This window comes from Adiantum capillus-veneris, chromosome 11, assembly GCF_014529385.1.
Source record: "Adiantum capillus-veneris isolate H3 chromosome 11, ASM1452938v2, whole genome shotgun sequence".
In the NCBI taxonomy this organism is placed as follows: Eukaryota; Viridiplantae; Streptophyta; class Polypodiopsida; order Polypodiales; family Pteridaceae; genus Adiantum; species Adiantum capillus-veneris.
The window spans coordinates 3,268,196-3,289,487 of NC_140941.1; the positions used below are offsets into that span (position 1 = coordinate 3,268,196).

At 45.6% G+C, this 21,292-nt stretch overlaps 1 protein-coding gene across 2 annotated transcripts in view; it reads right to left on the bottom strand.

The window, feature by feature from the left end:
• Positions 1–2,666: 2,666 nt before the first annotated feature.
• The window catches only part of LOC147446820 (ARP protein (REF)), a 192,470-nt gene continuing 173,844 nt past the window's right edge, over positions 2,667–21,292 (bottom strand). The window contains exons 15-19 of one of the 2 annotated variants that reach the window (XM_086522787.1): positions 8,945–9,073; positions 6,546–6,623; positions 6,351–6,437; positions 3,117–3,203; positions 2,667–3,034 (exon numbers count right to left, since the gene is read on the bottom strand). In XM_086522787.1, coding sequence (XP_086378913.1) covers positions 2,984–3,034; positions 3,117–3,203; positions 6,351–6,437; positions 6,546–6,623; positions 8,945–9,073 — 432 coding nt within the window. In that variant the 3' untranslated portion in view covers positions 2,667–2,983. The remainder of the gene's footprint in view (positions 3,035–3,116; positions 3,204–6,350; positions 6,438–6,545; positions 6,624–8,944; positions 9,074–21,292) is intronic. The other variant, XM_086522788.1, reaches the window with a different exon arrangement.

Sequence of the window (21,292 nt, forward strand, 5' to 3'; positions counted from 1 at the left end):
AGTGCCAACTCTCCACCATACTTTTGTATGGCATCTCTAGATGACGTGGACGGTATACTTTGCACTTTCAATCTATGACATTTCATTGCAAAACGATATGTTTAACTATTCACATTGCTTCTTTGTAACTCGACTAAAAAATTGGCCTGTAGATTGTACAATAAAAAAGCAGCAATACAACATTGCAAATCAGTAAAGCACCTCATTTATTGTTGCAGATCATTTGTGCTTTATCTATCTGCTTGTTTTAGAATTTTTGCATTACTTCCTTTGCTTCAGTTTATTTGGATCTCGTTATTAAGACTATACACTTGATGTCGATCTCTGCACATGCTAGTTACACACGCAACTCTTTACATGCAGTTGCTAGCCAATGCATGTGATGTATTACAATAGTGAATGCATTTGGTGTATCAAAGTAGTGAATTCACCTTGTGCATCTTTACTTAACTCTAAATAATTGATACCATATTAGGTATTGAAATAATTGATATCATACTATATATGTCCTCGTTTCTCTCGTATTAGGTGTCAATATGAAGTTCTCAGGACCTAGAAGATTACATCCCAGGTATCAATAAACTAGGGAGGCTGCAACCAACTTGAAACTAGTTTACCGTCCACATGCTACGTCATGGTTTAAAATTACTGCATTGTATAAAGATTGGAGCATGCAATCTGACATCTTTGCTCACAATCTAGAAAAATGTCTCTCGTGCACAGCGACATACCTCACATATATAACGATAAACGAGGTCGATAGACAAATGAAAGACACTCCTACTGTCCTCACTTTTGTATTATTGTTGGGTACTTTGCCATTGGAGCGAGAACAACAAGACTTAGTAGCATTGCATCTAAAATACATTACCAGTTCAAGGTACCAACCACGAATCAACAGTAACCCCTCTCTATTCATGACACCGATGAGTGATATTTGGACAAAAAAGGAGCATATATTATAATTATAGAGGAGCTATCCATATTATAAAGACAAATATTATAATTATAGAGGAGCTATCCATATTAATCCAAACGACATTTTACTTGATCGTAAGACAAAATGTTAACGTAACAAGGAATACATTGTAGATCCCTTCAACAACAAATGTGTTCTCTTTCTCGGTGATCTTGCCCAACTACCCACAATTTGTAGTCACGCACGAGAGCTTTGTAACACATGCCATATCACAAGCTCGGTCCACTTTGTACATGCACTTTCTATAAGATGTCATGCTCTGTAAGACATGCAACGGACCTTGAATCGCTTCAATTCTTGACCATTATTCGTGAAAGAAAACTAGTTGTAGATGAGATCAATTGTAACTTGGGTACATGTATTATAGATGAAGCACATATGCATGACTACATCAACAACTCTACTCCGATAATTTGTACTCACAAATGAGACTTCCAATACTATAAAAACCTAGCCTTGAATAAGTTGTACAATCAAATTGACATTACAAAAGTTGAAATAAAGAAGAATGGGGGTAACATAAATGTCCTTCAATAGTGGCTCCTAGAGCCTAAGTTCGACGAGCTAGATCTGATTGCAATTGGCATGTGTTGCATGATCATTGAAAACACAGACTTGACAATCGGTGTGGCAAACGGTGCAACATGCTTTGTCGATGCCATAACACAAAACAAAGTAGGTGAGGTTTCATGTATCACTAGTGGCCCTCATTCATTGTACTCATAATAACTACAAAAGAAGAAAGGCAAAACACAATCAACATCCACCTTCTATGCTACCAACCATTCGATGAAAATTTTCTTTTTGAAATACTTTTCGTTTGCAAGAATTTATATGTAGCACGTATACTACAAAAAAACATTCATCAGTAGACAACCTCGCTTGGATATAATCTCAACTGTAATTATCCCTATAATCTCGAATAATTGATGCACTTAACTTTGTCTCCTCCCATAAACATTATTTCAAATGTATATCCCTTTCGCGTAGTGCCGCCCTTGCCAAATTAGTCATGCTCTTGTTTCCTTCAGTGCTAGATACTAATTGTCAATTTGCATATGTCCTCGTGTATTCTATAGATGTTATATAGCGAAGCCCACCAAGCAAGACTAGTTTGGTCATTACATGTTAGATGCTGATGTAATATTGTAATTCTTTTTGAAGAGTCTCATGATTTAATAGGGTGGTGTGTATCTTCTTGTCCTACCCCTATGTTCACAGCATAATTTTTTTCAATGTACAAGTCAGACTGAGGGTTCAATTGGAATATGAAATAGCAAAGAAAGCTCTCTCCAAAAGCTCTCTCCATTTCCATCCCCAGTCAAAATCCCCATGTTGAGCACGGGGATAGAGCAAAGTAACAGGGTATTGTAAGAACTTCACCAACTCCAAGAAGATGTGTTCCTTCTTTGGATAATGTCAAGGTTACAAGGTGGGATGAGCTTTCCTGTTATCAAGGGGTTATGTTGGGTGCGGATAATAAATTCAAGAAACTTCTTGTGTGCTTCAAAGATGGATTTCCATCATAAAGGAGATTTGTATGGAAAGGTCATTATCTCTTATATGCAATTCTCCAGAGACAAATAGCATCTACTAAATGGGTTTTGGCATAAGTCTCAAGAGCATCTATCAAATGGTGGGCATTTTTATAATAGCCTGGACAGTTCAGATCTGATGCATTTGAGCATGTTCCAAGTTATCTCTTTTCGCCTTCATTGATGTGCAAGGGAAACAAAATAAAAAAGGATCCTTCACAACAGAGACAATACACAAAATAAATCATATCCTCTCTCCCCATCACAGTGAATACAATATACTTATTTGTCAAAACTGTACCTTGAGCCATTTCCCCCAGTGGATACAATATACTTCTCTGTCAAAACTGTACCTTGAGCCATTTCCCCCTTAACATCACTCTTGAGCCATTTTATTTATTTAAAGGGAAATGGTAAATGCACCGAGTCCCCATAGGTACGAATGCCATAGTTGGGTGACAAAAACACACTACAAACGAGATTGATAGGCCATATCCTGTGATTGAATCTGCACCACTACCTGAATGCCAAAGGAAAGACAATAAAAAAGCCATTCATGTGTCAAAACTTTTATGAGACTCGAAAGAAGAAATTTATTTGACCTTCCCAATGCTATGACCAGAATGCAGATGCTCCACTGCATCAGCAACTGCTTCCAAGCCCTTGAAAGCTGTTGGATCTACTGCAACCTGGAAAATTTGAAGACCAGGACTATTCAATCCACTTTTATATAGGCACATACAAAGTCTTGTTTTCCGCAAACGAGCCTTTATGCTATCAGTGGATCAATCAATAAGCGAACACAATGTCATGTTAATTGAGTGCCTTTTTGACAGACGCATATTAACATTGGAAGCAGGCTACTAGCATTCTTCTAACAAAGGAAATTAAGGGGGTGCCCACAATTTCAACCTCTTCAATATTTGTTTTATTCCACAAAAACAAAGATTAAAACTTCATCACTGCAGCAAGAAAGCACATCCAAATTATACATTCTCACAATTTAATAACACACTGACTATTGAAGCCTCAATAACAGGAAAATCTGTCTCCTCCTCAGACAATTAAGCTCTATGAACACAGCCACCAATGACATCCAACATCCAGACTAACTGTTGCAAAAAAAACAACAATTGCGTGACACTCATGTAAAGGGTCACCAATGAGCAGCTAATGTAAATAATGTTCTTTGAAACCAACCACAATAGAGACAAGGGATGGTAGGCTGTGAGGCACTAGCTTTGAACAAATGAATGTTTTTGAGTAAAAACTTCATTTCCCCTGTAAGCCACCTTGATCCTCAAACTCCATCCCCTTAACCACTAGGAACCTTGATCTTCTATTGTTGTGATGTTCTAAGTGAGTCATCTAATAAAGGTATGTAACAATCAATTGTGGCATTGCGGAGCGAATCATAACGTTATAAGAGGATGTCTCTCCTGGATTCCATTCACGCAGAGACATTTTACCTTTTAAGATCTTGAGGGCAAACTTTTATCTTATGAAGCATTGTCTTGGATGGCGCTAATCACCACCCTCATGGTTCACCACATTCCTCCCATGATCCACTCTAAAGGAGTCTTTCTTGCAAAAATAAAACGAGAGGTGGAGCATGTGGAAATCGAATAAAGAAGGCATAAGTGCCAAATACACAAAAACAAGTATATGAGGCTACAAAGTACTATCTTAGAGCAAGTAGAGAGGGAGAGGCGCTTGCAAGAGAGGAATTTATTCAGAAGCCTATAAGGCAATAATGGTTTGAGATGCTCGAGGGGAAGAGGCTTGAGGCATAAGAGGCTAGAGAGAGAGGGGCACTTACATAAGAGGATGGAACCTCTCAACAGCCTCAAGTTCAAAAGGGGATATCTAACATCCCACTAAAAGCTAGAAAAAAACAAATAAAAGCGGCTAAACATTTGAGATATAAAAAACGAGGCTTCTTTTGGTCCAGAGGAACTGGTACATAAACAAAAATTACAACAGACAGTTTCTCCGAAGCTCTCATGGCATCACTTTTAAGTATAGGGTAAGCATAGGCTTATCCCATACGAGTCTCAAGTCATCAAAAATCTTTGCAAACCCTTTGTAGCTCCTACAATCATTTCCTAACCCTTTTGGTCCAGAGGAACTGGTACATAAACAAACATTACAACAGATAGTTTCTCCGAAGCTCCATGGCATCACTTTTATATATTGGGTAAGCATAGGCTTATCCCATACGAGTCTCAAGTCATCAAAAATCTTTGCAAACCCTTTGTAGCTCCTGCACTCATTTCCTAAGCAAACTAACCTTAATCCATGTAAGAAGAACTTCCCCAAGCCAAGTTGCGTCTCATAGATCATCCATGATGTCATACCTAGATCCCATCTCAAGGCCTGTATAAGGCACCACTCTTTGTACCCTTTTTCAAGTTAGTGGAACACTCCTTGGATTATTTATCTCTATTGTGCTTGTGTTCACGGTAGTTTGATTTTAGAAAGATTGCTGGGGACAAGGCTAAGCATAGTAGAATATCTACGAGGATGCAACTCTATGGTTTGACTTTGCAAGTGAAGCATAATCTTGCTAGCCTCATCAATAGGCTGAAAGGAATTTGTACACAACTCTCTTATGTCCACGTTTAAGTGGAAGAAAAGGACAAGATTGTTGTGCTACTAAAAGCATTTCCACCTTGTTTAGGGCAGACATTCACTAACCCTCCAGGAGAAGAATACAATTCCTTCTTCGGAGGATGTCATCAACTCAGTGTAAGAGAAGAAATGGAAGCTGGTCAAGGAGGAGAGAAAGACAATAGAAGGAGCTTATGTCATAGCCACTTCAAAGAAGAGGTGCTACCATTCTGTAAGAGACGCATCTTGCTAAAGATTACTACCTTGTCAACCCTTGCGTGCATTGTGACAAGAAGAATCATTTATCTTCACATTATCAGTTTGAGGACAAGAATAAAGCTAGGGAGAACTTTCTAACAGATAAAGACAAAGCTAAAGTGAATTGGCTATTTGAAGTCTTTGCTATGAGTTAAGAGTCAAATGTACTTTGAGACAGTTTGCTCATCTATTGGTACTTTAGCTTGAAGGCCTACTTTTGTATCTACACCCTTGAAAGGGGGCGTGTTTGTTTAAGCTTTGTTTGCTCTGTACCCTTTGACGAAGGCTTTATTGTAGAGCCTCACTTGTATCCCTCTCCTTGAGCAAACTATTTGGATAAGCTACAATTAAGGGGAGGGTTGATAGGTTAGCCTGGATGTGACTAATTTTGGCTAAGTCATCCCAAATCTTTAAAAATCCTTTCTAACTCCTTTATTCCTTTCATGAACAAATAAACACTCACCCATGTGAGGGTTTATTTGCTCAGGCCCAATCCAAGTTGCATCTCATTAATCATCCAGGAATGACACATCAATGATGTCCTCCACGGATCCCATTCATGTAAAATGCTCTCTAAGTTATGAATGCTAATTTAATATTTCCACCATAAACACCAACCTAATGGCTCTCTTACAGGAAGTGTGGCTACTTACTACCATCTGAGTCCACCTTTACCAGAAATACATGCAAATGATCCAATCCAATTTTTATTTCCCCACAAACTACCTTGGATATCTCGTTTTCCACCCTAACTGAATTCAATTTCTCAGAGCTCACTCTTCCATCCCCTCTTCTTAAACTTCAGAAGGGCCTATAAAACCTAGGTGTGTCCTAAGATGTATGTGAAATAGCATGTATCTCCTAAGAATAGAAGAACTATGAGCTCAAAAGCCAGTAGAAAGCACTGAAAAGTAATGGAAACAGAAAGTACGTTTTAAACTTAATACATTAGGACTTAAGTCTCATACTTTAAGCTTTCCATCATTGTATAGTTTGTATAGCCGTTGAACAGCTGGATGCCACTTATTGACATGATGATTGAGAAAGAAGCCCACCTACAATTTCAAGATCATGCAAATGGGAGTTAAATTTCTTGGTTCAAAATCATTCAAGCCACTAACTTATTGTCCCAAGGAAAAATTCTATGAGTAGAGATATCTTACAAGTGTTTGAGACTTCCATAAAAGCTTCTCACAAAGACCATGATAAACAGAACGCTCCCATGATTCTCCATTTTGATACTGCACGTGCGAAATGAGGATGTGCACCATTATTAGCACATAGCAAGCAGATAAACAACTCACTTGAAACTTGATATCGACAGTTTATTCTTGCACCAAAGTCTATCAGCACCGAATATTTCCAAAGAGAAAAAAAGAAAAGTGTACATTTCATAGGTGAATTTCAAAATTTTTCCTTGTGTTGGACACTCTTCTGTAAGGTTCAATTGCAAACAATGCAGGTGTCCAAGTCAGGTCCCATTGGCATCAAATAGAAGCTTATCCAATAAAAGAAAGCCCAATAGACCAGATGCTCCATGTGGCAATGAAGCCAATGACAACATCCCACTACTTTCAGAAGTAGACGCTTATAAAACAGCAATTGTATCTCACATATATGCTACCTGTTTCAGTACTGATCGCTCTATACTACCCCCTTCAACAACAGTGTACCAACAACCATTCGCAGGAAAATGCAGACAGCCTTATGCATGTATTCTGTGGATCCTTGAATGGTTAAGAATGAGCAAAACGCAGCATCATGTTTGTTTCAAGAACTAAGCTTGAATACAAATGACCAAAACATCGCCGATCAACAATAGACACACACTTTCTTTTGTAAATCAATTTGATTTAGCTATCTGTGGGAAACCTCAGAGAGAGGAAAACCCACCAAAAAGATGTACAAGGAAAGGAACACAACAATGTTCGGCGGTATAGAATAGCTAAAAGCATTCATAAGAAAGCTGATGTATCTCTGCTGTGATATCACCAACTTCGAAGGCAAACCGCAAAGACTGCCGAAGGGAAATCTTGAAGAAAGGTAGTGGATCCGTATGAATGCGGTGGAACATATAGCCATTACGCTGCCGCCACAGGCTCCAGTATGCCCACATGAAGAAGGCTGCAAAGCACGGCAACGCCGGTGAGAAGATACCGAAAATCCAAAACCGCTTATGGAAGACCGTCGTGGGAAAACGTAGCCGCATACACGCAGAAACCCGACGAAGGAATTCTTGAGTGACACAGCAATCCCACAAGAGGTGACAAACATCCTCATCGGCAGATAAGCAACGGACACATGATGAAGAGCGGATACGGCGCATCCTAAGAAAGGTACCCACTGGGAGCACACCAAGTAAACACCGCCAAAGAAACAAACGCTCTTTCAACGGCAAACGACTTTCCCATGGTACAGATATAATCCTGCGCCACCAAATATCTGATTTATGCATGTGCCAAATAGCGTTGCAATGATCAGCAATCCATGGACGAGGCAGCAGAAGAGCATATGCCCGGCCAACAGAAATATCTTGAAATGGCATTTCCCCAAGCTTCCAGTCAGACATGCGATCACCATCAGCCAAAGGTGAAACCGGCAGGAAACCTGACAACATTTGCTGTAATTCTCTCAAATCTGGCGATAGTGCATGCCCAATCTAAAGCGGCGAGCGGCAAAAGGAAACTCGAAAGTGAAACCATCTGCATCCACCACATCCTCAACCACTCGAATGCCACGGCAGGAGAGGAAATACGCCCGGCGAGGCGAGCGGTCAACCAAAGTAAGAGAAAAAGCCCGACTCCAATGAAGACTCTCCGCACGAAGCGAGTTTCCATCCCTCCGAGCATTCCAGGAAAGATAAATCGTAACCTGTTTCCATGCAGAAAGCAAGGTGGAAGAAAGAGGGCATCCCGGAATACGAGCATCCATCTTACCAAATACTGCCTCCCACATGGATGATTGCCAGTGACCAAATGAAGATGTAACCACATGCTGAGTCAAGTGTGCAAACATAAGAGTCCAAGGCTGAGATTGTTGCACAAGTGTAGGCAAAAGCATAGCCTTCCTAGCAATGACATGCCTACGCAGGTCCAATATATTCAAACCACCAAAGCGCTTTGGTGTACATAGTTTTGCCATCGATATCAAGCGCAACCCTTTTTTGTGAGCACGCGTTCGCCACAAATGAGACAAAATGGCCGACATGAGAGAGTCAAGACAATGACGGGGCCAATGCAACAATGGAAAAAAGAACTGAACATATGCCACAAGGATACTCTGAACAATTCGTAGGCGAACATGTAGTGGCCAGGTAGAAAGCTTCCAGTAATGCAGTTTAACATTCAAGCGATTCATAACCCAATCCACTTTCTGCGTGTGAGTAACATTCCATCCAATTGGATAACCCAAATGCCTAGTGATTACATTTGGAAGAAAACAATGGACACACACACACACACACACACACACACAAACACACAAACACACAAACACACACACCATGGGACTATCTGCAGGAAAAAAAATATTGTCTGGGGTTCACACTATAAGATTACAATACCTGTGACACCATACCAATGATGACCAGTCGACCGAATACTCCAAGGGCATTCAAGCATGTCTGAAACATTTCTCCGCCAACACTTTCATACACAAGGTCAACACCTTTAGGAAATTCTCTCTTTAGAACCTGCCAGATTGCACAAACTGCAGAATGATTTTCTGAATCTTAACTACCAGAGATAACAAGGTTTTTAAGATCTAGCACATTGATATAAGCGGTGTCAATCATGCAGCTAACAAACCCTGCTCTATACTGATTTGTTGTATATAATCGATCATTACTACTCGCCTAGTCTAATATTAGATTCAGTGCCACTGCCCTCATATGGACAAGGCTATTAAAAACAAGAAGATTTCAAGGAACTGCAGAAACCACAAATGCACCTATTGCGACAGAAAGAAAGATAATTTAACATTTCTTGAAGGCCAAAATGGTCCATGAGACCAGAACAAAGCACCCTGATGACAATGTCTCGATTCTCTCACGATAAAATGTAACAAGAAATGAAGTCTAAGTCTAGCTAAATCCTTACCTACAATAGGAATGGACAAGCTTTTAACAATTCTAGAGCTGTAGGCTACAACTGGCAACACATAGGAGTGGTCTTCACTTGGCGTAGTGTCTCCATTAGGGTTGCCTCGAGAGGCAGAGACCATTGAGTCGTCATCCGTAATTCCTCCAATGGTGGGCAAGGATCGCCTGAACCTGCAGACGGTGAGGAAGCTGTAAGCAAGGTCCTTGTGGCCGTGGACCTCTCATTAGCTGGGAATGACCCCGTCCAATGTTACTCCTACAAAGATGCGTCCCTAACAGGACAGGCCAGTGGACAAGGGAGTAGAGGCGTCTCGAGCTGCAATACTGGCTGTCTCTGTGTGTGTGTGTGCGTGCGCGCGCGTGCTGTATCTCACACACCTACTACATCTGTCCCCCACACCACCATCTACTTTACCCATAAGCTAGGCTTTATATATTCAGTTGAGGTACAAGCAGGCCTTTGTAGGCTTCATCCATGCACACCACTATCTACACTCATGTCCCAAAAATCATTGATAACACACACATCAGCTCCCCCCCCCCCCCCCCCACACACACACACACACACACGCACACACGCACACACACCACATTGTAACTTTCTGGTCTCATAGGTCATTCTGGCCTTCTGAAGACGTTAATATAATTTTCATCTCTCTCTCTCTCTCTCTCTCTCTCTCTCTCTCTCTCTCTCTTAATGGGGATACATCATGCTGGTATGCACAGATGGCATCATGGTTTCAGACACATGGTTTCACCATGGACAGGTTGCCTCCTTTTCAATACTCTCTACAGCATAGTTACCCGGAACGCGGAACGGGAACGGTGATGAGATCCCTGCGGAACGGGGGAACGGCTAGGGGTCCGGAACGGGAACGGCGCGGAACGGGAGGTATAAAAAACACCCAAATAGTGCATTTTTTAGCTCCTTGTGTTTAAATACGAGTATTAGAGTGCTTTGACTCTAATACTCAAAAAAAACTCGTTTTGAAGACCATTTTCAACCTTGCTATGACTAGATGATGAGAGAGAGAGAGAGAGAGAGAGAGAGAGAGAGAGAGAGGGAGAGATTTGAGAGAGTGGGAGGGAGAGGGAGAGATTTGAAGGCTTGAAGCCTTGAGCCTTGAGAGAGTGAGTCTTGAGAGGGAGAGATCTTGAGAGTGTGAGAGGGAGAGAGCTTGAGCCTTGAGGATTAGCTTGTGGAGAGAAAGGGGGAGGGGGGTGCATTTTATGAGTCCTTGAGGCCTTGCACCCTTCAAAAAGAAGCCCAAACATTTACTTCAATTTTTTCAATTTTTGCCAAATTTGTTTGTAACCGTTGGCCGTCCCAGGGGCATTCCGGAACGTTCCGGGGGCGTTCCGGAACGGCCGTTCCGGTTTGCACTGGCCACCCGGAACGTCAGACGTTCCGGGACGTTTCGGAACGTTTCGGAACGTTTGGGAAGGGATCTGCCCCCCGGAACGCCGGAACGGGGGCTAGGGGGCGTTCCCCGGTAACTCTGCTCTACAGGCACCCTTGAGGTCTTTGACGCGGGTAGAGATTAATAGACTCATTCGTCAAGATCTGATTCAGCTGGACACAAGGAGGACATGGATAGAGCCGATACAGGAGTTGGGCACAAAGACAGCTTTCTATAGAGAGCATTTTCTCCACCTCACAGGGGATGGGTTTGTGATTCGACCTAGTTATATGGACAGGCATCTTTCTCATGGTGTCTGATGTGCCATTGGCCATATACGCACGTCCTCACATCAGCTCGAGATTGAGACTGGCAGATTCAGAGGGACACCAGCAGATAGCAGGATATGCCGCTTATGCCTTCTAGAGCCAGAGACAGAGGTACATTACATATGTCATTGCACAGTGTACTATGAGATACGAGGCCGTTTTCATTGTATATTCAGAGAAGGTTTCGGGCCACTATCTAGGGTCATGAGTTATGAGGATCAGAGATGTCTTGGGCTTTATCTACTTGAGCTACACAGGCATAGAGAAACTTTACTGAGGAGAGCTGAAGAGAGACAACCCCAGAGACAGATCACAGATTTCTTTACACTAGATACTGAACACTTAGAAGAATAGACAGAGGAGCAACCAACAGTGGAGAGGTCTACCCGCACTATTGGCATTCTCATAGACCATGCATTTGAGCTAGGGAGAGCTACACGACCCCGATGGAGAAGAGGAGCTACACAGTTTCGAAGGAGGCTACATCAAAGGATTCGAGCCATACTTTTTCGTCGTCCAGAGTGCAAATGAAGATGGATCTCTATGCAGATAGATCTCTACTTCCCTCCCAAATTGTCTACACATTGTATAGCTCAGTTCACACGTTTCACGCCTCTCGCCTTTCACACCTATCCGCTTAGTTTAGGATTCCGCAGTATTTATATCTTGTTATCCCTAGTCTAGTTTAATTTATTTTGTTAATCTGACTTGATATCAGATACACCGCATTGTAACTTCCTGGTCTCATAGGTCACTTTGGCCTTTTGAAGACGTTAATATAACATTTCATTTCATTTCATTTCTCTCTCTCTCTCTCTCTTTTCACTAGATATGGGACAGCCAGAGGACCAGTCATCATTGCAGAGCTCGGCCCACACTCATTTGGCCACTACCGGCACTCTCATCGACCGAGCACTGGAGCTACGGAGATCCAGACGGCCACGATTGAGGAGAGGGGCTACACAGTATCGACGGAGACTACAGCAGAGGATTCGAGCCATACTCTTTCGATATCCAGAGTGCAGATGAGGATAGATTCTAGTAGTAGTATCTAGTTCTTTTGTACCCAGACATGGATTAGATTCACCATTTTGTAAGAGATTGGTCTCATAGGTCATTTTGGCCTTTTGAAGACGTTAAGATAACATTTCATTTCATTTCATGTTGGCCTACTCCCTTGCGTGGTTTGCTTGCAATGGCATCCCCAACAGCTTCCGAGAGCTCTAGCTCCTTGCAGGCAATGGCATCCCCAGCAGTTTCCAAGAGCTCTAGCCCTTTGCAGGCAATGGCATCCCCAGCAATGAAGAAATCAACTTTTATGGCTACCAGCAAGAGGTTAGCAAACATGGAAAAGGAGATGAAGGCGTACAAGACAGAGATAGAAGAGTGGAAGATGGAGAAGGCGATCTTTCTTCAGTGGAAAATCAGTGAGACTGAGCTTCTAACTGTGGAGAAAATGGAGTTTCGGGCAGAAATTGAAGACCTCAAGAATCACATCTCAGCCCTCAAGAGAGACCTTGCCGATGCAAGAGCCAACGGTGGATTAGAAGAGGGAGAAATCCAACCCTCAGTGACAGAAGAACTTAGGGTAATCAAAGAACAAATGCAAGCCATCAAGGAAGAAGAGAAACAACAAGAAACAAAAACGATTTCACGGACAGATATGATTACCAAAACCCATAAGAAAGTGGAGGAAGCGGAGAAGTGGATTTCGGTCGCAAAGAAGGGCAAAGGCATGGAGGTATCAATCCCCACTCCCACCATCATCAACATGACACTTGAGGAGGAACAACGAAGACGTATGAGGGCCTTGCATGTGAGGGTTACCGGCTTCAACGATCGGGACAAAATCGATGAGGAAGTACAGGAGCTCATGGTACTAATGGGGATGCAAAAAGCGACACACACAAGGGCATGGAGGGTTGGTAAGAAAAGTGGAGGCACGGGGGAAACATCGAGAGGAAGAGCTCTCATACTACGCTTCCTCTCTATTGAGGAGAAGGACTTTTTGAGAAGGAGACCCACTCTCAAAAAGACTGGTATCTTCCTTGGTGACGATCTCACCCTTTCACAGCTTGCCCACATGCAGGAAGTCATGCCAGAGATTAGGGCCGCAAGAGAAAAGGGGAAGACATCTTTTTACAGAGAAGCAAGAGTGGTCATTATGGAGAGACGCCCTACATGACGGTGCGGGACCTATGGGATCACACTCAGGATGGCGGTTTGGAACTGTAATGGTTCGTATAGACTTGATGTGGGGGCCTTTGAGGACAGCTTCAGAGACAGAGACATTGTTTTCTACTCTAAGACTCATCAGGCCCCAGGACAGTTGATGCCGCATATATCAGGATACAGATGGGAGACAACTTGCCGGACATGCACTAGATCTGAGCATGGGACTAGAGGATCAGGAGGTGTAGTAGTTCTTTTCAGAGAGGAGCTCCAGCCACTACTGCACATAGTTCGGAGAAATGATCAGGCCAGATACATGTGGGTGAGGCTGAGGGCAGAGACTGGCCATTTCTTGTACATCGCCATATGCTATTTTCCTCCCAGCACTTCAATATATGCCTCACCTAGAGGACAGTCTCCTTACTCTGTACTTGATGATGATATTTGGGAGTTCTCCAGGGATGGAGACATCATACTATTGGGGGATTTCAATGAAAGTACAGGTAGTTCACAGACGGTTTTCTATGACACCTCAGAGGAGATGCTCAGAGAACTAGAACCGGAGGAGATGGGGCTTGAGAGATGCTCACACGATAGAGAGCATACAAAGTATGGGAGATACCTCAGGGAGATGACGACTACTCATAGTTTAGCCATACTGAATGGCTTACCGACCTTCCCATCATCTACTGATTTTACTTGTGTCCACACAGACATGGGGCCAATACAATAGACTATGTTCTGAAACAGACATTATCAGTCTCCTTTGAGTACAATACATCTCAGGCCTCACGGGGTGGTAGACATCCACACTATACTCTTACACCAGAGACTGACTCAGTCTATGCAGAAGAGATACGTAGACTTTTATGCACATCAGAGCCAGTATACACAGTGGAGGAGATCACATCTATGCTGACAGTGACATTACATGGGGCAGCGATAGAGGCATACCCACACACTCAGCCTCGTCAGAGACGTCGTTCTGGGCACATGCCTCAGAATAGCTGGTATGATGAGGAGTGTCGATAGAGAAGAGCTCAGATCCAGCGGGAGCTTGCATTGGGAGTGATCACCTATAGACAGTCTCGTATTGCTACACGACGACTAGTACGACGGAAGAAGTGAGCTTTCTTGGTCCAGATGGAGCAGGATTTATATCAGCTCTTCCTTAGTAGAGATTCAGGAGAGGCTTGGCATCTATTCCATGAGCAGTCTCCCCCACCAGTGATTACTTCTACGGAGATATGGGGACAGTATGCAGCATCATTATACACTGTACCTGGACAGCCAACACTACCAGATCCACCACAACCATGCCCGGTTACGAGCACCTTCTTTACCACCGAGATGGTAAAGGAGGCCATTGACAGGATGAAGACCAGACGGGCACAGGATCATGAGGGTTTGGTAGCAGAGCACATTATACATGCTGGGGACTTGTTGGCAGAGATGGTTGCACGATTGTTCAACCGTGTCATGTGCGAGGGCTTTCTTGAGTCTTGGAGATTGTCTACTATTGTACCTATCTTCAAGACAGCAGACCCCACAGTTCCGGGGCATTACCGTACTATCATGGTAGGACACACATTGGCACGGTTGTATGCATCCAAGAGAATGGGTCCCTCCAGAGCCACTCACAAGGATCCCACTGTACTCGTGCCAGTGGACAACACTCCCAAGCCCACAGCCTCCAGCGTCCAGTCTCAAGAGCTGCTGGGTCAGGATCGATGACACAAGTCCTCCCACAGATGCCCACTACTCGGATCCTTTGAAAACAGCACTCTGCCACCTGCGGGGCCTCTACTGCAACTTGCTGTAAGCGTCCCCCACCCTGAAGCTCGAAGAAAAGGGATGGAACAGTCTCTGAGCAGGCCCTGACTGAGATAAGAACCTCCAATCGTGTGAAGGCTCCCATCCACCTGGGTGCTACTGGCTCGAGAGGCGTGAGCCACTCAGCTGGAATTGCCTCTGAGATGTCCTGGCACATGCTCTGCACCCCTCTCATGCCCTGTAGCTGGAAACTCTGCACCTCCTTTGGCAAGTCTGTGAACTCTAACCAGTCCCCTAAAGAGCGCGCTGGACCCGCTGCCATGGGACCGCAAGAAACATGAGGCCGACTACCAACCAAGTGGCCTCTCTGAGTGCTAACCATGGGGTTCCACACAAGGGGCTGCCGTAGGCACTCCTCCATGCAAGTAGGCTGTCTCTGCTCCAGGCCTCGCCGCAAGAGCTCCCAAGATCGAAGCAAGCTCATAGCGAAGAGATTCTCCAGTCTCCTGCTCAAACCAACTCTGCGCATCACTGTGAAGATCCATCTTGTCGAAGGTCGCCAAGGGCCTCCAACCTGAGGCACCCTAGCACGAAGCCGCTGTAGCAAGAACGCCTTCCAGCGCTCCTCACCTGGAAGAAGTCCTCTGACTATGAACTTCCCAAGAAGGGCTCTGCTCTGCTGTGCTGGGTCAATGATCCCAAGCCCTCCTTGTGAACAAGGAAGAGTGATGACCTGCCAAGCCACTTTGGCTCGGGCTATCTGAGTGTCACATCCTAACCAAAGGAAGTTCCTGATCAGCCTCTCAACCTGGTTGATACAAGAACTCGAGAAGATCCAGCAAGAAGTGATGTACCACATAGTCGCCAACAACACCTGGTTGGCCACTACTACTCTACCAGCCACAGACAATCGTGCCGAGCTCCAATGTAACAACTTCCTCCTGATAGACAGGAGGAGGGGAGCAATCTGCTGCTCAGGAGACAAGTCCAAACCAACCTGACAGCCCAAGTACCGAACTGCAATCCCTGGGGGAATCCACCTAAAACCCTCTCCTGGCATCCAATCGGGCACAAGAGCACTACCAACCGAGAAAGCCACTGTCTTTCTCCAGTTGATCAGTGCGCCCGATGCACAATAGGTCTCCAGAGCCTGCTCACACCTGTGAGGGTTGGCCTCCTGGCCATCTAAGTACAAGGCTGAGTCGTCAGCAAACTCAGCGTCCAGTAGCTCGTCTCCCCGAATAGGGAGTGCTAAGCCCCGTAGACCAACCTGCTGCGACACCAAAAACCTGCTCATCGCCTCCGCATAGAACAAAAAGAGGAAGGGGGCAAGAGGACATCCCTGTCTGACCGAACGTGTGAGCATGAAGCGATCACCTCTACCTCTTGCCAAAAGTACCTGACTAAGAGCCTGGTTGTACAAAGCTGACACCCCTCTGATCCAAGCATCTGAGAAGCCCATCCTGCGTAGAGTGCCCTCTAGAAAGTCCCCGTCAACTCTGTCGTATGCCTTCTCAAAATCGAGAAGAAGAATCACTAGGTCCTCACTACGGAGCCGTGCTAGGGCAGAAGCCTCCCAAAAAGTAAAGATGTTGTCAAGGATACTGCGTTCCTTGACAAAACCTGTCTGAGTCCCATGTATAAGGCTCTCTAGAAGTGGCTGAATCCTCAAACTCAGAGCCTTGGCAATAATTTTGTAGGCTGAGTTGAGGATGGTGATGGGGCGCCATTGTCGAATCTCATCCAAGGAGCCACCCTCCTTGGGAATGAGGTAGATCAAGCCCTCACTCATGCTGTCAGGCATCACTCCTGTGTGCAAAATGTACTGAAAAGCACTACAGAGATCTGGGCCAAGCAGGTCCCAGTACTCCAAGAGAAAACTGGGAGTCAGCCCATCCTCACCTGGACAGCTACCACGGGGGAGGGCCCTAAGAGCCGTGTGCAGCTCCTCAAGCTGAAGTGGCAACTCAAGCCTCTGACGCATCTCGCATCTCCTCAGTCACAAGACAAGGCATCTGTGCCCAAACGTGCTCCCTGCATGCATCCTGACGCTTTGGCTAGGGCTCTGCAAACAGTAGCTCACGGTAAAAGTCAGTAGCAATTGCACGCATATCCTCGGGCTCAGAAGCAACTGACCCGTCGGGCCTCCACAACTGACTGACCTTGGCATGTGAATACCAAGGTCCCACTGCCTCAAAGAAAGCACCAGTCACTCTGTCGCCCACCTGTGTCCACTGAGATGCCTGTCGGTGGAAAGCAAACTCATGTCGCCTCTCCTCTGTGCTAACAAGCTCCTGTCGAGCTTGCTGTAGCTGCTCCTCCAACCAAGGACTGTCTGGATGCTGCTCCTGCATCCTCTGTAACCAAGCAATGCCCTGTCCGAGACGCTGCTCCTCCTCTCTCGCTGCAGCCCGGCGAGCCAAAGACTCCCGGAGAAAGAAACGGCTAATTTGAGCTAGTCCTGAGGCCACTCTGTCAGCAGGAGAATCCTACCTGTCCAAGCTCTCTATCCAGAGAGCCTCTACTCGCTCTCTGAGTGCAGAGTCCAACAAGACCCTCTCTGGGATGCGAAGCATCGTGCTCCCTCTCCTCTGCCTGCCTGCCACTGTGAGAATCACTGGTCCATGGTCCGAGAAGGAGGTCCCTGCCAGAATGCCAACTGTCCCTCCCAAGTCACTGAAGTGGTCACTAGTGTAGAAGCGATCTATCCGCGATAGATTCACTCCTCCCACTCTGCGGTCCGAACAAGAGAAGGCAAGGCTGTCTGGGGGCCTCACAAAACTAGAGTGGTGCCAAACATTCGAGACCCTCAGAGTCACACAAAACCTCTCCCAAGCTGCCAGCTCAACTCCATGCACAGTAGCATGGCTACCACCAATCCTATCAGAAGGGTCCTCCAACATGTTGAAGTCCCCTCCTATGCACCAGTGTTCTGCTTGCGGCAAAGACTCAACTATTTGTGACCAAAACTCTGCTCGAGCACTCGCCACATTGGACGCATAGATGTTCAAGAAGCCCACTAGGCAACCCTGAACCTGCATAGTAATCCACTGAGCCCTGCCTGGCACAATAATCCCTCTGCCCACAATGGCCTGCTGCAAAGAGTCCGCAATAGTCATACATACCCCACCCTGGATGCCTCCAGGTCCAAAAGCAGCTAACCAAAAGTATCATATCGTCCACGCAAAAGCTGACCACAACGTCTAATGCGGCTCTCACACAGATGGTGCTCCTGAAGCATAAGGATATCAATCTCTCCTCCCACAAGGCAGCGCTGAATCTCCTGACGCAGTCGGCCCCGCTGACGCTGAAACTGGGGCCCACCTAGTCCCTGCATGTTCCATGAGACGATCCTCATCGGGAGCGAGAGAGTGTAGCAGGGCTACAGTGTCACTTCACAGGACAGGCAGACAGTTGGACACTTAGTTATAGTTGGTCTAGTTCACATTGGACGGACCCTCTGGGCTGGGGGGTGACACGTGGTAGGGTACCAACGGTGGTCTAGTGGACATCGTGGCCAGGTCACCACCACCACTCAGTTTGGAGATAGACTTAGCTGACTGGACATTTATGAGCCGTTGGTGGCTCTTTATGGTTGTACATATGAGTAGTCGTTTTGGGCCAGTTGCATTATCTTGTACGTAGTCTTCTAGAGTGAGTCTATTCACAGAGCACGTCTTCACCATCCCGGCACATCTGAGCCTCGACACCCCCCATTGTACCTGTGAGTCCTTGGCTGGAGCTGAGTGTGCTGCCACGCTAGAGTCTGTATCAGTCTTTGAGATAGTCGAGTCATATGTTCTGGTCTGCTATTGTGTCTTTGTGAGCTCTGTTGATGTCTATTGTTTCCTTTCTGTTCAGTCTGTTTGAGTGAGATTGTCACGCACATTGCACTGAAGACCACCCACTATAGAGAGCACGACACATTATCCGCACTACAGGTGCTCTCATTTTGGCGATCACGGTGCGACCTCAACGGAAATCTCACTCTGAGGTACAAATCTTGAAGCTAGTTGGTCTATCTAGCTTCGCTTACCTTGCCTTGCACTGTTCTCCTCTCGCCTGGTCCAACTGTTCTAGTCCTCCTTCGCCCTAGTCATCTCTCGCCCTGGTCCAGCAGCCCTAGTCATCTCTCGTCCTGGTCTAGTCCTCCTGACCCTGGTCTAGTCCTCCTCGTCCCTGGTCCACCCCTGGTCTAGTCACTAGCCTGGTCTAGTAGAGTCTAGACCAGTCTTCAGCCAGTTCAAGGTTTTCTTGCCCAAAGGTTGGTTGGATTGGTGGTCACTGCATGACACATACAAGGCGGTCAGTTGAGCGTCAAAGCGCACTACTGAGCCCTCTGAAGTACTATAACAGAAGGCGACCTTTGGTACCTAGTAGAAGTCCATCAACCTCATCACCTATACCTCCACATACATCACCCATTCCTTCATCTGGTTCCACATCTTCTAGATCACCTTCTCCAGTAAAGCTCTCTCCTATTCTGCTACAGCAGGCTACTGAGCAACAGGCTCAGCAGGGAGCTATGGAGCCGTTGGCTAGCGTTTTGGCTAAGGTAAACATCAAGTTCCCTACATTCAAAGGACTCTCTTCAGAAGATGCTGATGACCATGCAAGGAGGTTTGTATCTCTCTGTAGGGGTCGTGGTCTTAACAGGGAAGATGCTTATCTGGTACTCTTTCCATCCACCTTGGATGGCTTAGTAGACAAATGGTACAGCCAGTTTGCAGAGAACCATTTTGCAACCTGGGCAGCCTTAAGGCAACAGTCCTGTGCACCTTTCAGGCCCGGTGACTACCAGGAGAAGGTGTTGGATGAGTTAGCCAACATGGTGCTCAAGCCAGAGGAGACTTTTGCAGAGCTTATGACTAAGACCAAGTCTCTAGTTGCCAAGCTTCCTCAGCAACCCGATGAATTCATGGTGAAGAAGGCGCTTCCCAAAACTTCTCAACAAAAACTCCGAGAGAGTCTGCGACCTGACGCCACTTTGGAGGAGTTCATCGCAGCTACTACTAGGATAGAGGGGGCTAGGAACCTGTTCAACAACTCCCCTCACATAGAGACCTCCTCTGTGTTTTCGGAAGGTCCTGATGATCAATTGACTTCTTTACGTAGAGAACTTGAAGCCCTAAAACTACAACGCGCTCTTCAAGAGAAGAAAAATATCTCTCTTCGCCAGGAGAAACCCCCACATCTTGAGGCTTTGGATCAAATCAAGAGAGAGCTAGAAGAGCTTCGGTCTCAACAGGAGACTTAAGGCTATGGTATGGTGCAGCTCGTGTCGCTCTCCAGGACATCCTCCACAGGACTGTCCCCTTCGGGCTTATTGCCACTTCTGCGAGAAGTCGGGGCATGAAGACAAGGATTGCTACTATATCAAGGGATTACGGCAGATACAACAAAGTCTAGGTCCTTCTCTACAACAAGGGCTTACACCTGCATCAAACCTGGTGTCACTATATAGCCATTAGAACCCGATGCCACCTCTGCTGACAACACCTCCTATGCAAGGTATGCACAACAACTTTACATCCCCCAGCTTTTATCATGCTAGTACTCCTTCAGTTCCCCAAAGCTTCTACACGTTAGCATCCGGTCCAATGCAGCAAGGGCCGAGACCATCTCGCCCCTCAAATAGGCCAATTTTGTGCTACAGGTGTGGGGAGTATGGACACTATCAGAGCAAATGTCCCTTACCAGAAGGGTCCCCTCCTTGCCGACATTGCCCTGAAGCTAAGGATCACTATAGTAAGAATTGCCCAAAACAACGAGCGTCCACATCTGCAAGCACAAGCCAAAACCAGCAGGAGTTTACATTTCTAAAGCTTAACCTCATCACAGTAAGCTCCATTTCACAGGCACCGCCTTCCACTCTTGTAGTTGCCTCTCAAGAAGGGTTGCAGCAAGTGGAAGAGCCGGCTGAGGTGCTCACACGGGCACAGAGAGCTGCTCTTGGCCTCAGCCTCCCTGGCGGTCCAATCTTTCCATCTCCTGTCACACAAATGAGTCAAACTCTAGTAGTAGCTGACAAACCAGCAGGTAATGTGAAGAGCCAACCTACCTCGCTTCTATCAGATATAAATGGTGCTTTCATCGAAGGAGTAGAGGACTTGCAGAAGCTTAAGATACCAGAGCAA